Source organism: Eurytemora carolleeae, unplaced genomic scaffold, assembly GCF_000591075.1.
Source record: "Eurytemora carolleeae unplaced genomic scaffold, Eaff_2.0 scaffold19, whole genome shotgun sequence".
NCBI classification, from domain to species: domain Eukaryota; kingdom Metazoa; phylum Arthropoda; class Copepoda; order Calanoida; family Temoridae; genus Eurytemora; species Eurytemora carolleeae.
The window spans coordinates 1-13240 of record NW_019396026.1 but is presented as its reverse complement, the minus strand read 5'-3'; the positions used below and the strand labels follow the sequence as shown (position 1 = coordinate 13240).

At 32.3% G+C, this 13240-nt stretch overlaps 1 protein-coding gene across 1 annotated transcript; it reads right to left on the bottom strand.

Annotated features, from left to right (window-relative positions):
* Positions 1-952: 952 nt before the first annotated feature.
* On the bottom strand, positions 953-11302 carry LOC111711333 (fatty acid hydroxylase domain-containing protein 2). Its single transcript, XM_023485701.1, has 10 exons — positions 11256-11302; positions 9768-9839; positions 7467-7516; positions 6761-6895; positions 5897-6045; positions 4904-5030; positions 3962-4053; positions 3075-3164; positions 1514-1576; positions 953-1120 (listed from the first exon to the last, which is right to left on the bottom strand). Exons 1-10 carry the CDS (start codon positions 11278-11280, stop codon positions 1042-1044), a joined length of 882 nt encoding a protein of 293 aa, XP_023341469.1. The 5' UTR covers positions 11281-11302; the 3' UTR covers positions 953-1041.
* Positions 11303-13240: the final 1938 nt, after the last annotated feature.

The window sequence follows — 13240 nt, the reverse complement described above, 5'->3', positions numbered from 1 at the left end:
CAGAGCCGGTTTACAGTGTACAATACAGACAACAGAGCCGGTTTACAGTGTACACTACAGACAACAGAGCCGGTTTACAGTGTACACTGCAGACAACAAGCTGGTTTACAGTGTATACTACAGACAACAGAGCCGGTTTACAGTGTACACTAGACAACAGAGCCGGTTCACAGTGTAAACTACAGACAACAGAGCCGGTTTACAGTGTACACTAGACAACAGAGCCGGTTTACATTGTGTACTACAGACAACAGAGCCGGTCTACAGTGTAAACTACAGACAACGAGCCGGTTTACGGTTTACAGTGTACACTAACAGACAACAGAGCCGGTTTACAGTGTACACTAACAGACAACAGAGCCAGTTTACAGTGTACACTACAGACAACAGAGCCGGTTTACAGTGTACAATACAGACAACAGAGCCGATTTACAGTGTACACTACAAACAACAGAGCCGGTTTACAGTGTACACTACAGACAACAGAGCTGGTTAACAGTGTACACTACAGACAGCAGAGCCGGTTTACAGTGCACACTACAGACAACAGAGTCGGTTTACAGTGTACACTACAGACAACAGAGCCGGTTTACAGTGTACACTACAGACAACAGAGCCGGTTTGCTGTGTACACTACAGACAACAGAGCCGGTTTACAGTGTACACTACAGACAACAGAGCCGGATATTGATTCCTTTAGAGACAGCTGACTGTACTGTTTCCTTATATTATTGGTTCCTTGTGTCCTTTATTATGAGAAATTATTGATATATTATCAAAAGACAATAATTCAAGAAGTTTCCAATTAAACTTAAAATAATTATATTTTCAGAGTTTAGGGTCGTCTTTACAATCTAATCCTTTGTTATTGTAACCCTGTACTAAAGCTGGCATTATAAAGAATCTATAGCATTGTTTTAAATAGGATAAATGTGTTTAAAAACAAGCTTGATTAAGATTTGTTATCAAAAAGTATGTTTATTTCTTAACACCAAGTGAAAAGACAAAACTGATTCAATTGTTTCATCACAAATCCTTTGATTACTTAATTTTTGTTTGTTTGTATGCAGTAGAAAACAGCCAGTCCAGGACCCCATTTGTTCCAAAGTTGCAATCAAATCTAAAATAATTTTTTTTCTATTTTAATTTAATAAAATGGATTAATTATCTTTCAAATTTCTTCTTCCATTTTGTAAGTAAAAATGGCGGTTATAAAAAGCTTTCAATATTAATAATTTTACATTTATAAATTTCTAGACTCGACAGTTGGTGAATAGTTTTAAAAGTCTTCTTCCATAAAACAACTTATATATTATTGACTTTTTGTAGATTATTTCGTTAAAAAATCTTTTACTCAAATATATTTTACTTTGAAATTAATTTTGCTATAATAAGACTGCCAATATAAATTTTTTTTACTATATTCTCTTTGATATCCCAAAACTTAACAAATTATGGATGAAGACCTTTAAAGGTATTCACCAACTGTCATGTTTCGTGTGACACCCTGTACCTCTCGTGATGTTTATCATGGAAATCAGGTTGTGGTTCTCTTGTTAGATCAGCTGTTGGAAATCTTATTAAAGGGAGTGACCGGCAATGTATGGTAGTTGAACTGGGAATGTAGTATTGTGGAGAATGTTTTAGGAATCATTTGAGACCAATAAGACTTTTTTTCTCTGCATATTTGATCATCAAGAGCACAAATTCAATCTTTAAAATCGTCATAGATTGTTCATTTTTGAGGGATGATTTTGAGAAGCGGCTTTTAAAAATTATTTAATAAAGACGACGATAAACGTAGTAGAAAAACTAATAACTTCTTTAGGAACAGGTTGAGAAAATAAAAATTAACTATTATTATCGAAAATAAGTAATCTTAGTCAGTTATTGGTTTCTGTAATGTCTCATTATTCACAAACATTTGAAGAAATCTGCAAACAAATTCAGAGAGAATCAAAAATTCAATATAATTATGAAAAAGAAATAATTGATTCTAACATTTAGTTATTGAGAAAATTACTATCGAGAAATATATTCCTAAACATCGAATTAGTTTTTTTTACATTTTTTGTCATCGTTATTTAATAATTTTAAAAAATCGATTCTCAAAACGTAACCACCCAATTGGATGAGTTTGAACGTCGACTTTGCGCTCAAACTCAGTAATTATACTCATTAAGACGTCTTATATGTTTAAAATGAATCCTAAAAAATTTCTCCACAATTCTACATTCTCAGTTCAAGTACCATACATTGCCAGTCACTCACTTAAAAATAATTATAAACATTCCATTGTGAACAAGACAGAAGGAGAAGGTCAACTCTATGCGACATTACTGCTACAACTTTGCGACCTCGAAGCTTCTCTAGTTTTGATATTATGCACAAGTATGATCAGATTAAAGGAATTGAGTCTTTGCCACAAACTCTGATTTTCTAATCCCTATATCTTAGTCTTAGTAGGCCTTAGATAAAGAGTGTAAAAAACCAAACACTTCAAACTTTTTCTCTCAAAGGCCTAATTAAACTCCGATCATTACAACATTAATATCGACACATTTATTTATTTTGAGTGATAAATTAATATCTGGATAGGTTTTTTGGTTGTCAAATGGTAGACATATTTTAAAAAATTCCATGCCAACGTTTCTGACTTTAACTGGTTCAATAGAGTGTAACTAATTATATATTTAATGATGATAGGAATTTGACATTTTTTTCACATTTGACAGAGATGATAAGATTTTATTAGTTACAGCAAATCATTAATATATATTGATTGATTTTAAACCGAAGATTCTAGATATAAGATATGAATTTTTTAAATTCAAGAAAAGTAAATTACAATTTGGAAACCTCAAATTTTTTTTTGACCCACCTTTTGTCACTTATTAACTATAAAAAGAAATTGATATACCAAGTACTTATTGATATTTTTATATTTTTAGATCAATAATTTTTATTTTTTTCTCCTCTGACTTTCTCATACTAGAGGTGCTACAAGGTCACAAAGCTTCATAAGTAATTTCGTATAAATTTGACCTGTCCAATGAAGATTAAAGGGACTATACCTGTATCCACTATGGTTAGTTTGTGATGAAAGATATGACAACAGCCACCAGATTAGATAAGAATATGCATGTGGTCCACATACTATGTATCTGGTACAAAATACAATAATTACTAACCACCAGATTAGACAAGAATAGGCATGTGGTCCACATTCTATGTATCTGGGAAACAAATAAAATAATTACTACACAAATAGAATAATTACTAACCACCAGATTAGATAGGAATAATCATGTGGTTCACATACTATGTATCTGGTACACAAATACAATAATTACTACACAAATACAATAATTTCTAATCACATAATATGTATCTGGTACACAAAAACAATAATTAGTAACCACCAGATTAGATACAAATAGGCATGTGGTTCACATACTATCTATCTGGTACACAAATACAATAATTACTAACCACTAGATTATAAAAGAATAAGCATGTGGTGCACATATTATGTATCTGGTACACAAAAACAATAATTACTAACCACCAGATTAGATAGGAATAAGCGTGTGGTCCACATATTATGTATCTGGTACACAAAATCAATAATTACTAAACACCAGAATAGATAGGAGTAAGCATGTGGTCCACAAATTATGTATCTGGTACACAAATGCAATAATTACTAATCACCAGATTAGATAGGAGTAAGCATGTGGTCCAAATACTATCTATCTGGAACACAAAAACAATAATTACTAACTAACCAGATAAGAAAGGAGTAAGCATACTATGTATCTGGTAGACAAATACAATAATTACTAACCACCTGATTAGAACTTTTCAATTTTTATAAAGGTTAAAAAGAAACAAAAAATGATGAATTAAAAAAATTTGAGTTTTTACAACTTAAAACTTTTAAAAACTAAGATCTGTTTACCCTATATTCGGTAGGACGTTTACAAAGCAATGTTCCAGAGGATGGCAGTAGTCAGTAGCCAGAGCAATAGGAGCAGTGTATTCATGGTGTACCTAGAGCAATAGGAGCATTGTATTCATGGTGTACCTAGAGCAATAGGAGCAGTGTACTCATGGTGTACCTAGAGCAATAGGAGCAGTGTACTCATGGTGGTCCTAGAGCAATAGGAGCAAAGTACTCATGGTGTACCTAGCGCAATAGGAGCAATATGATCAATGTACTCAAGGTTTATATAGAGCGATAGAAGCAGTATTCTCATGGTATATCTAGAGCAGTGTACTTATGGTATAACTTGAGTGTACCTAGAGCAATAGGAGCAGTGTATTCATGGTGTACCTAGAGCAATAGGAGCAGTGTATTCATGGTGTACCTAGAGCAATAGGAGCAAAGTACTCATGGTGTACCTAGAGCAATAGGAGCAATATGATCAATGTACTCATGGTGTATATAGAGCAATAGAAGCAGTATTCTCATGGTATATCTAGAGCAGTGTACTTATGGTATAACTTGAGCAGTATTCTCATAGTATATTTAGAGCAATGTACTTATGGTATAACTTGAGCAGTATTCTCATGGTATATCTAGAGCAATGTACTTGGTATAACTTGAGCAGTATTCTCATGGTATATCTAGAGCAATGTACTTATGGTATAACTTGAGCAGTATTCTCAAGGTATATCTAGAGCAGTGTACTTATGGTATAACTTGAGCAGTATTCTCATAGTATATTTAGAGCAGTGTACTTATGGTATAACTTGAATAGTATTCTCATGGTATATCTAGAGCAGTGTACTTATGGTATAACTTGAGCAGTATTCTCATGATATATCTAGAGCAGTGTACTTATGGTATAACTTGAGTAGGATTCTCATTGTGTAGCAAGAGTTCCTTGTTACTGATTACCTTATGTACATATTTGTATAGCGGCCGACTATGAGCTGCTCTATGAGCTGCGTAGAACAATATTTCATCAACAACTGCAAACCCTAGGATATCAACTAGTAACTCTCTACTGGAGGGAACGTTTTTACTGAATAAATATATATGCTAAATTGTGAAGAAAGAATACTTCTTTATTTGTTAGTAAAAATCTAAAAAAATGATTTTAAACTGTTGTTAACCTGGACACCATCACCGTGAATTTTTGTGATTTTTAATGAATAAATATTTAAAGGAATTTTTGTAAATTTTTTTATGCATTGGGTAGGGTATAGGGCGGTGAAAAGTCCGGGCTACGTTAAACAAATCTAAAATTGCCCATAACTTTTTTTGTGCCGAAAGCTCGAGATCTAAAATCTACATTTTTGAAAAGGCCTTGAAAAATGGATGTAGAAACACTTTGATATTTGTTTAAAACAAAAGAAAATATTTTTTTTTTATTTTTTTTTCATCCCTCTCTAGCATCCAAACTATTAAAGTTATCTATCTATTTTTTTTCATTGAGCTGGCCTTGAAGAATTGGACTATGAACATGAATTTGGGCGCTCCCCCTTCAGGTCATACATAGATTCAGATCCCCCATCCTTTCTAGGGTTAACGTAAATGTGAAATAGTTAACTAATTCAAATTTCTGATTTCAAATTTCAACTTTTTGTAGGTCAATTTTTTCAAATGAATGATTTGAATTGAAATTAACAAGAAAAGGAAAACTAAAATCCAAAGAACGTATTAATTTTTTAAAAAAAATAAAAGAATTCCATTCTTCATGTAATCATAATTTGATAGAAAAATTTAGTTATTAATACATTTTTTTTTCTAACAGGTTGTAAGCACAGCCTTTACATTTTACAATTATAATTGCTTGAATATGCAGTGTGACAAAAATGTTCAGGGCAAAAACCTTTTTCGGATATTACAAAAGGAAATAAAGAGAGAATCAACAATTAGAGCATATTCCTAATACTGAGCCCGTAGTTTGTATTTATAGATATCCAGGATACCACTAGGGATATAGGTACATAAACCCCCAGCTGTACACTCAGTACACGTCGGAACAAACGGGGTAGTTTGTGTACATTCACCTCCACTCTAGGCTGAAGTTTGTACTATAAAAGAAAAAAGAAACACATTACGACTATTTAAAATGAATCAACAATTTTGTTTAAGAAAATGTACATTTCAAAAATATTTTTATATTTACTTTAAAAATAATTATGCATTTTGGGAATAATTATTTTAGAAAAAGAAATATCGTAAAACAGAATTTAATTGCAACATATTCTGTAATTTCAGAGTTTTTGTCTTTTTGATAATACAAAATTACCCACAAAGAGTGATTAAATATAAATAATACAGGGGTGGTTAGTGGCCATTGGGGAAAAAATCTAGACATGTGCCTCTGTTGTCAAACCATTTCTTTGTAATTCTGTGTGCATAATATCTCATTCTTTATAAATAGGTAAATGTGTATTATGAAATTAACGCTGTGTAACCTTATATAAAGGTTCCCAATTGTATATCTAGGACTAGGAGAAGGAGACGGTGTATCTTGTATACCAGGAGAACTAACCTTATATAGAGGTTCCCACTTGTATATATCTAGGAATAAGAGAAGGTTACCGTGTATCCAGTATACCAGGAGAACTAACCTTATTTAAAGGTTCCCACTTGTATATATCTAGGACTAGGAGAAGGAGACCGTGTATCCAGTATACCAGGAGAACTAACCTTATATAGAGGTTCCCACTTGTATATATCTAGGTAATGGTATCTAGGACTAGGAGAAGGAGATCGTGTATCCAGTATACCAGGAGAACTAACCTTATATAGAGGTTCCCACTTGTATATATCTAGGACTAGGAGAAGGAGACCGTGTATCCAGTATACCAGGAGAACTAAACCAGGTATCCAGATACTGACAAGTCTCTCAGGGTATACACTCAACAGGGACCAGGTCTAGCTGAGTTTATATTATTTATCATCACGATTGGACTCAGCTGGGGCTATAAAGTGAATCGTTTATGAAGAAAAATGATATAGTTGGGACTGTAGGTAGACGTTAAATTTTAAAACTTTTTTACTCAATAACATCGAAAAACCTTTTAATTTTTGTCTGATAACCAATAGCGGAAAAGAGTATATATTCATTATTAAAGTTTATCAGACAAATGTTTAAAGGGTAAACCGGACAGTCCTTTCTCCATGTATGGAGAGTAACTTTAAATGCACTTCAAACTCTAGACATAATAGACGGTAACATTTATGTGATATTACTGATACAACTTTGTGACCTCCTAGCTCCCCTTGATATGAGAAAAGCAAATTAATATGGCTACATACTAGAAATTCATAATATATTTGTTTTTCTTAAAAGATTTTCAATAAGAGTTGTTTTGATTTAAAACATTTATATTTCAATTTTATGTAAGATTTATTTTGATTTAACGTGAATTACGTCCACAGTCCCTTTAAGGGGATTGAAATAAATTACAAAACTAAAAAAATATAATTTATCTAAACTCAGTTCCTCTTGGACGTATGAAGGTTTAAGTACAACAGATAATCCCAGTAGAACCCCTAATAAACACTACACTAAAGCTACAGATAGGTCCAGAAAACAATGGAATAGGAAGACGACATTATTGTTGTAACTACGTGTTTTACATTGCAAATAGTTTACTAGACACATACTAGATCACTAATTTTGTGAAATGGGTCTGTTTACAATTCTCAATCGATGTGTCATATGCTTATTGGACTTTATAAAGTTATATCTTAATTCTAAAAGTCGTCTTCCTATTTTCGTTTTCTGTTTATCAGTAGATTTACCTTTTCTCTTGTTAATTTTAACTTATATTAACATTTTACATAATGAAAATATTTTATTTTCCTCAAGGATTATTAGAAAGTACATTGAATCAACTTACAGTGATATCCAGAAAACTCTGAAATAGGAAGACGACTTTTAGAATCAAGATATAACTTTGAACCTAATGACCATGACACACAGCAATTGTGCTGTGTTAGCAGACCCATTTTACTAAATTAGTTATCTAATAAGAAATAGTAAAACTATTTGCTTTGTAACAACATCAAATACACTTAAGTATTGCTATAATGTCGTCTTCCTATTCCACTCTTTTCTGTGTATTAGTCTAAAGTTTTTCAAATATTTTTATTTTCATTTAAACACAACTTAGACTTTTATGCCTAAGTCTAAAGACATACTGCCTAAATGCTTTTTTTCGTTTTAGACTTTACATTTTAGAACTTTTTGGAAAGAAATTTTGTACAGTTTGTATGCTCACACTCATTCAGGTAAAATTGCAGTTTTTTCACAAACCATCTAAATATTGCATCGTTGAATTACACGGTGAAGAGTTTTTCGAAAATGAGTAATCTTCGCAACTTCTATAATCATCACGACACGCCACGTTCTGATAATCATCACATGCTGATAGTCATTACGTCACGTTACGTACTGATAATTATTACGTTACGTTACGTGCTGATAATCATCACATCATGTCACGTACTGATAATCATCACGTCACATACTGATAATCATCACGTCACGTCGCGCACTGATAATCATCACGTCACGTCACGTTCTGCTAATCATCACGTCAATACTTATAATCATCAAACGCTGATAATTGTCACGTCACGTCACGTACTGATAATCATCACGTCACGTCACGCACTGATAAACATCACGTCACGTCACGTACTGATAATCATCACGTCACGTCACGTACTGATAATCATCACGTCATGTCACGTGCGGGTGATCATCACGTCATGTCACGTGCGGGTAATCATCACGTCATGTAACTTACTGATTATCATCACATCACGTCACGTATTGATAATCATCACGTCACGACATGTACTGATAATCATCACGTCATGTCACGTATTGACAATCATCACGTCACGTCACGTATTGATAATCATAACGTCATGTCACGTACTGATAATCATCACATTACGTCACATATTGATAATCATCACGTCACGGCATTTACTGATAATCATCACGTCATGTCACGTACAGATAATCATCATGTCATGTAACGTACGGATAATCATCACGTCGCGTACTGTTATAGCATTAAACCTGTAATAGAATAGAATGTGTAAACTGACAACTTGTATTTTATAAACACTTTACTCTTCCTCAATATAGGGGGATATCTAGGAGTAAGCACAAATAATTTAACCCTTTTGCACCCATAGAGAAATGCCTGGTGGTGTCAAGAAAAACTTTAAAAACCCAGTTCGGGATCCACGTTATTTTCGCTTCCGGGATCCGGATCCGGATTCGAAGTTTTTGACGGATCCACGGTTCTGGATTCTAGAGGGAAAATATCAACCAAAAATTTGTTTACACAACTTTTTGCTTTAAAAACAAAAAGCTCAACTATTGAAAAGCAAGAGAGTATTAAAATTGTTGTTATCTCTTATCTAAATAATTCATCAAGTTTTAGCAAAGAAAAAGAAACTTAAAAAAAGAAGATTTGAAAAGGTTTTTTTTGTAGACAAAATCTGAAAACTTTTTTTAACTTTGTGCTTTTCAGTATGGGTTCTTTGACTTTTTTTATACTCTTCCCGGTACAAAAAGGGTTTAACAAACTCAGTGGGTGTGAGGCATTCAAACTTAAATTGAAATTGACGCGTTTTATAAAATTTGTTATTTTTACAACAACAAAAACTTTATTAGATTTGGTTTGATTTTTGATAAGATATTGTCATGAGATCAATCTATTTGTACTAGGATGAGATATACCTACTCCTAGATCAGAGTGGTATAAAGACTATTAACTACCAAATGGAGAGGTGGAGTTGGAAACCAAGAATATATAGAGAAGCAGGAAACTCCATACCAAGGAATCAACACCTTAACAATATATAAATAATTGGTTTGTTGGAATCTGATAAACGGCTGAACCGATTGTAACAACAAATTTTATATGCCTATATTGTGACGGAGACTCTATGGGAAAATCTTGCCTCCATAAAGTTTAAATTTAAAAAAGAAATTTGGAAATCAGAAAGGAGAAATGAGTCGGGATTATCTTTGCAACCTGTAGGTGTAAAACTTTGATAATTCAAACTTAAAGTATTTGATCCATCAGGCTTCATAGTTTAAAATGATTAAGATCTACGACATATGGTTGTACAGATATAAGGATTAAAAATGTACACAAAAAGGGGGAAGAAAATTTAATGAAAATTCAAAAATTAAAAATTGTAGAACTCTACAAACCCCAGGGAAAGGGTATGTCCAGTAAAAAATCAAAATGTTATTTTAACTTTAAATTTTTTAAATTTTTTTTTTTGCTAAAATGAGACAAAAAAGATGTTTTTTACTTTATTATTATTCTTTGTTAGGATTTTAAATCATATCTTGAATAAACCTTAATGAAAAGCGTGTATAATGTTGTTTAAATAGCTGTCACACTCCAAGGTGTTGAACCTGTCTGAACTGTACAATTGTCAAAAACTCTAATTTTCGTAAACCTGTATCTTTGCACGCTGACGGTGTTACAATATTAGATATTTCAAACTTTGATTTTTTTAATGTCATGGTTAAAAGTATCAAATGGTCTTCAAAACCAGATAGAAGGATGAAAACATTAGAGTAAGTGTTTAGTTATAATTAGTTTACTAAAAATAATTTTATGTTTACAATTAACAATACTTTTGATAAAAAAAGGACATGAACAAAACGGAAAATTGAATATTTTTTCTTCAGATAAATTTCTTTCTTAAATTTACATTATAGAGAAAGATTTTAAATTATCACGTTTTGTATTTTTTATGAAAAAAGAGAAAAAATTAAATGTAATTATTTACCATAACACAAAGGGAGAAAAATCTAACTTTTTTGTCTCACAAAGATAGAACTTACTTTTCACCGGACCATTTCATAGCAAGGACTGCATTTTAAAAAAAAATTTTAAAAAATATTTTTTAAAAAATATTTTTTTTTTCACGGGCAACGCTGGCCCCTTTAGCTGGTAATATATCATATTCTAACATCTTATTATCTCTGAATTCTGGATGTTCGCCAAAGGAACTGAGTTTTTGCAACAACCTCTGGTATTCTAATCCTTATATCTTTGCAGCCCGATGTTTTAGATCTTAGATATTTTAAACTTCATATTCTGTTAGATCAAACAGCCTAAGTTTTAAAAATCAAAGGTTTGCTCTAACAGGTTGCAAAAATATAAAGATTACAAAATTTTAGTTTGTGGCAAAAACTCAGTTTCTTCCAGCCGTAAATGACAATATGTTTAAATTATTCATTTACCTAAGAATGTATCAAAGTCCCACATGTCTACACTATACAGAACAAAGTTCAACTGACGTTGTTTTAAAGTAAAGAAATAAACTGATAAACTAGTCTTATATCTCTATCTGTCTATCTATCTTTCCATATATTTTCACAGGGTTACCCAGAAAAGATGAATCTTCAGTAACAATTACTTTTATGAGTTTTAGGGCGCTTTGTGCTACCTCTTTTTTAATTACCAGTTTTAGCCATTTTTTGGTGGATTTTCTGGTTACAATGCATAGGTGCACAAACAAACAAACAACAGACACCCAAGCAAGGTTTATATAGAAAAGTCGCCATCTTTTATTATTTGTCTTTCAGATATAATCTTTTCCTTGGTTTATTATTATTAGTTAAAAGTTAGTTACTTTAATTGTGTTAACAGCTTTAGTACCAATATTAAAGTACACATTACATAAATTGTACATTTAGGATAAACTTTTCTATGGAAACCGTACATTAAGAAATACCATAAAAGTTACATTTGAAATACTGCAGTCGTCGTCGAGTATATTTAGGTTTTCAATTAATATAAAATTATCTATATTTTGATTCTACGATTTCAGTTCTATATTTTTAACTACCAAATATAATAGTTAAAGCTATTAAACAAAAAAAAAAACTCATTTTTGGTCTCAACATCACTTTTTCCCTTGTATTTGCTTGTTTTGCATTAGTGAATTTATATACGTAAAAACTCGGTTTTACTTTCCACAAACAAATGGTAGTGGAATAGTAATAATTGATCATACCTAATATCAAGGTTGTATAATAAGGTTGGTTATTCTCGATGCGCTCCAATGTACAGAAAATGTTGTCTCCTAAGACAGATAAAACCTCATATGACGTCACTCTCACCTCTATCTATCTTAGGAGACGACATTTTCCGTACATTGGAGAGCATCGAGAGTATTCAACCTTATTATACAACCTTGCCTAATGACCAATAAACACAGCGTACAGACTCCTTTCAGTTAAAGGTCGTAAAGATACGGACAAAATTAAAAACACGCTTAATGTCGTCTTTCTAGACCACAGATTAATAAACCCCACATTTTGTATGTATGAACGGAAAGGAATATAGTTTAAGATCTCATACAAAGTGTCTCAGTGTCTCTAGTGCAATATTGAACAAACGTTAAGTCTGTCTCTCTCGATATATTAATATTATTCTATGTATAGTAGTATATAGAAATCCAGGGTTGTATATTAACCCCACTGCCCTTACCATTTACGAAGAAATTTTTTAACTCTTCACCCCCCCCCCCCACACCACAACAAACTGTAAAATATTAACAGCCCTTTAGAAATAAGATATATAAACACCCCTTTAGAAATAAGATATATAAACACCCCTGTAGAAATAAGACATACAAACACCCCTGTAAAACTAGGATATATAAACACCCTTGTAGAAATAAGATATATATACACCCCTGTAAAACTAAGATATGCAGACTGGGATTCTCTTGTGCAAATTCTAAAATCATTTATTGAAATATCAAGTCATAGTTGTATCGACTAGAGGCTAGGGCGGGCAATGTTTTGTTAACAAACGGCAATTTTTTGAAAATAAATGGATGATTCCGTTAACCAGGCTCGTAGCTAGGGGCCACAGGGGCATTTGCCCCCCTTTTACAACTGAAGGGGGGCATAGGGGGCACACTTTCTAAGAAAAAAATGAAAAACTGAAAAGAAGGAAACGAAAAAAGAATGAAAAAGGAAAAAAGGGGAGAAAATTGGATTAAAATCTAATTTTTATTACAATGGAGTGAATACATTACGTCAATTAACATTTGGTCAATTAACATTTGGTCAATTTACATTTGGTCAATTTACATTTGGTCAACTTACATTTCGTCAATTTACATTTGGTCAACCTTACATTTGGTCAATTTACATTTGGTCAACCTTATATTTGGTAGATGGAAGAGAGGGTGGAAGGGGGGTAGGGAGGGGAA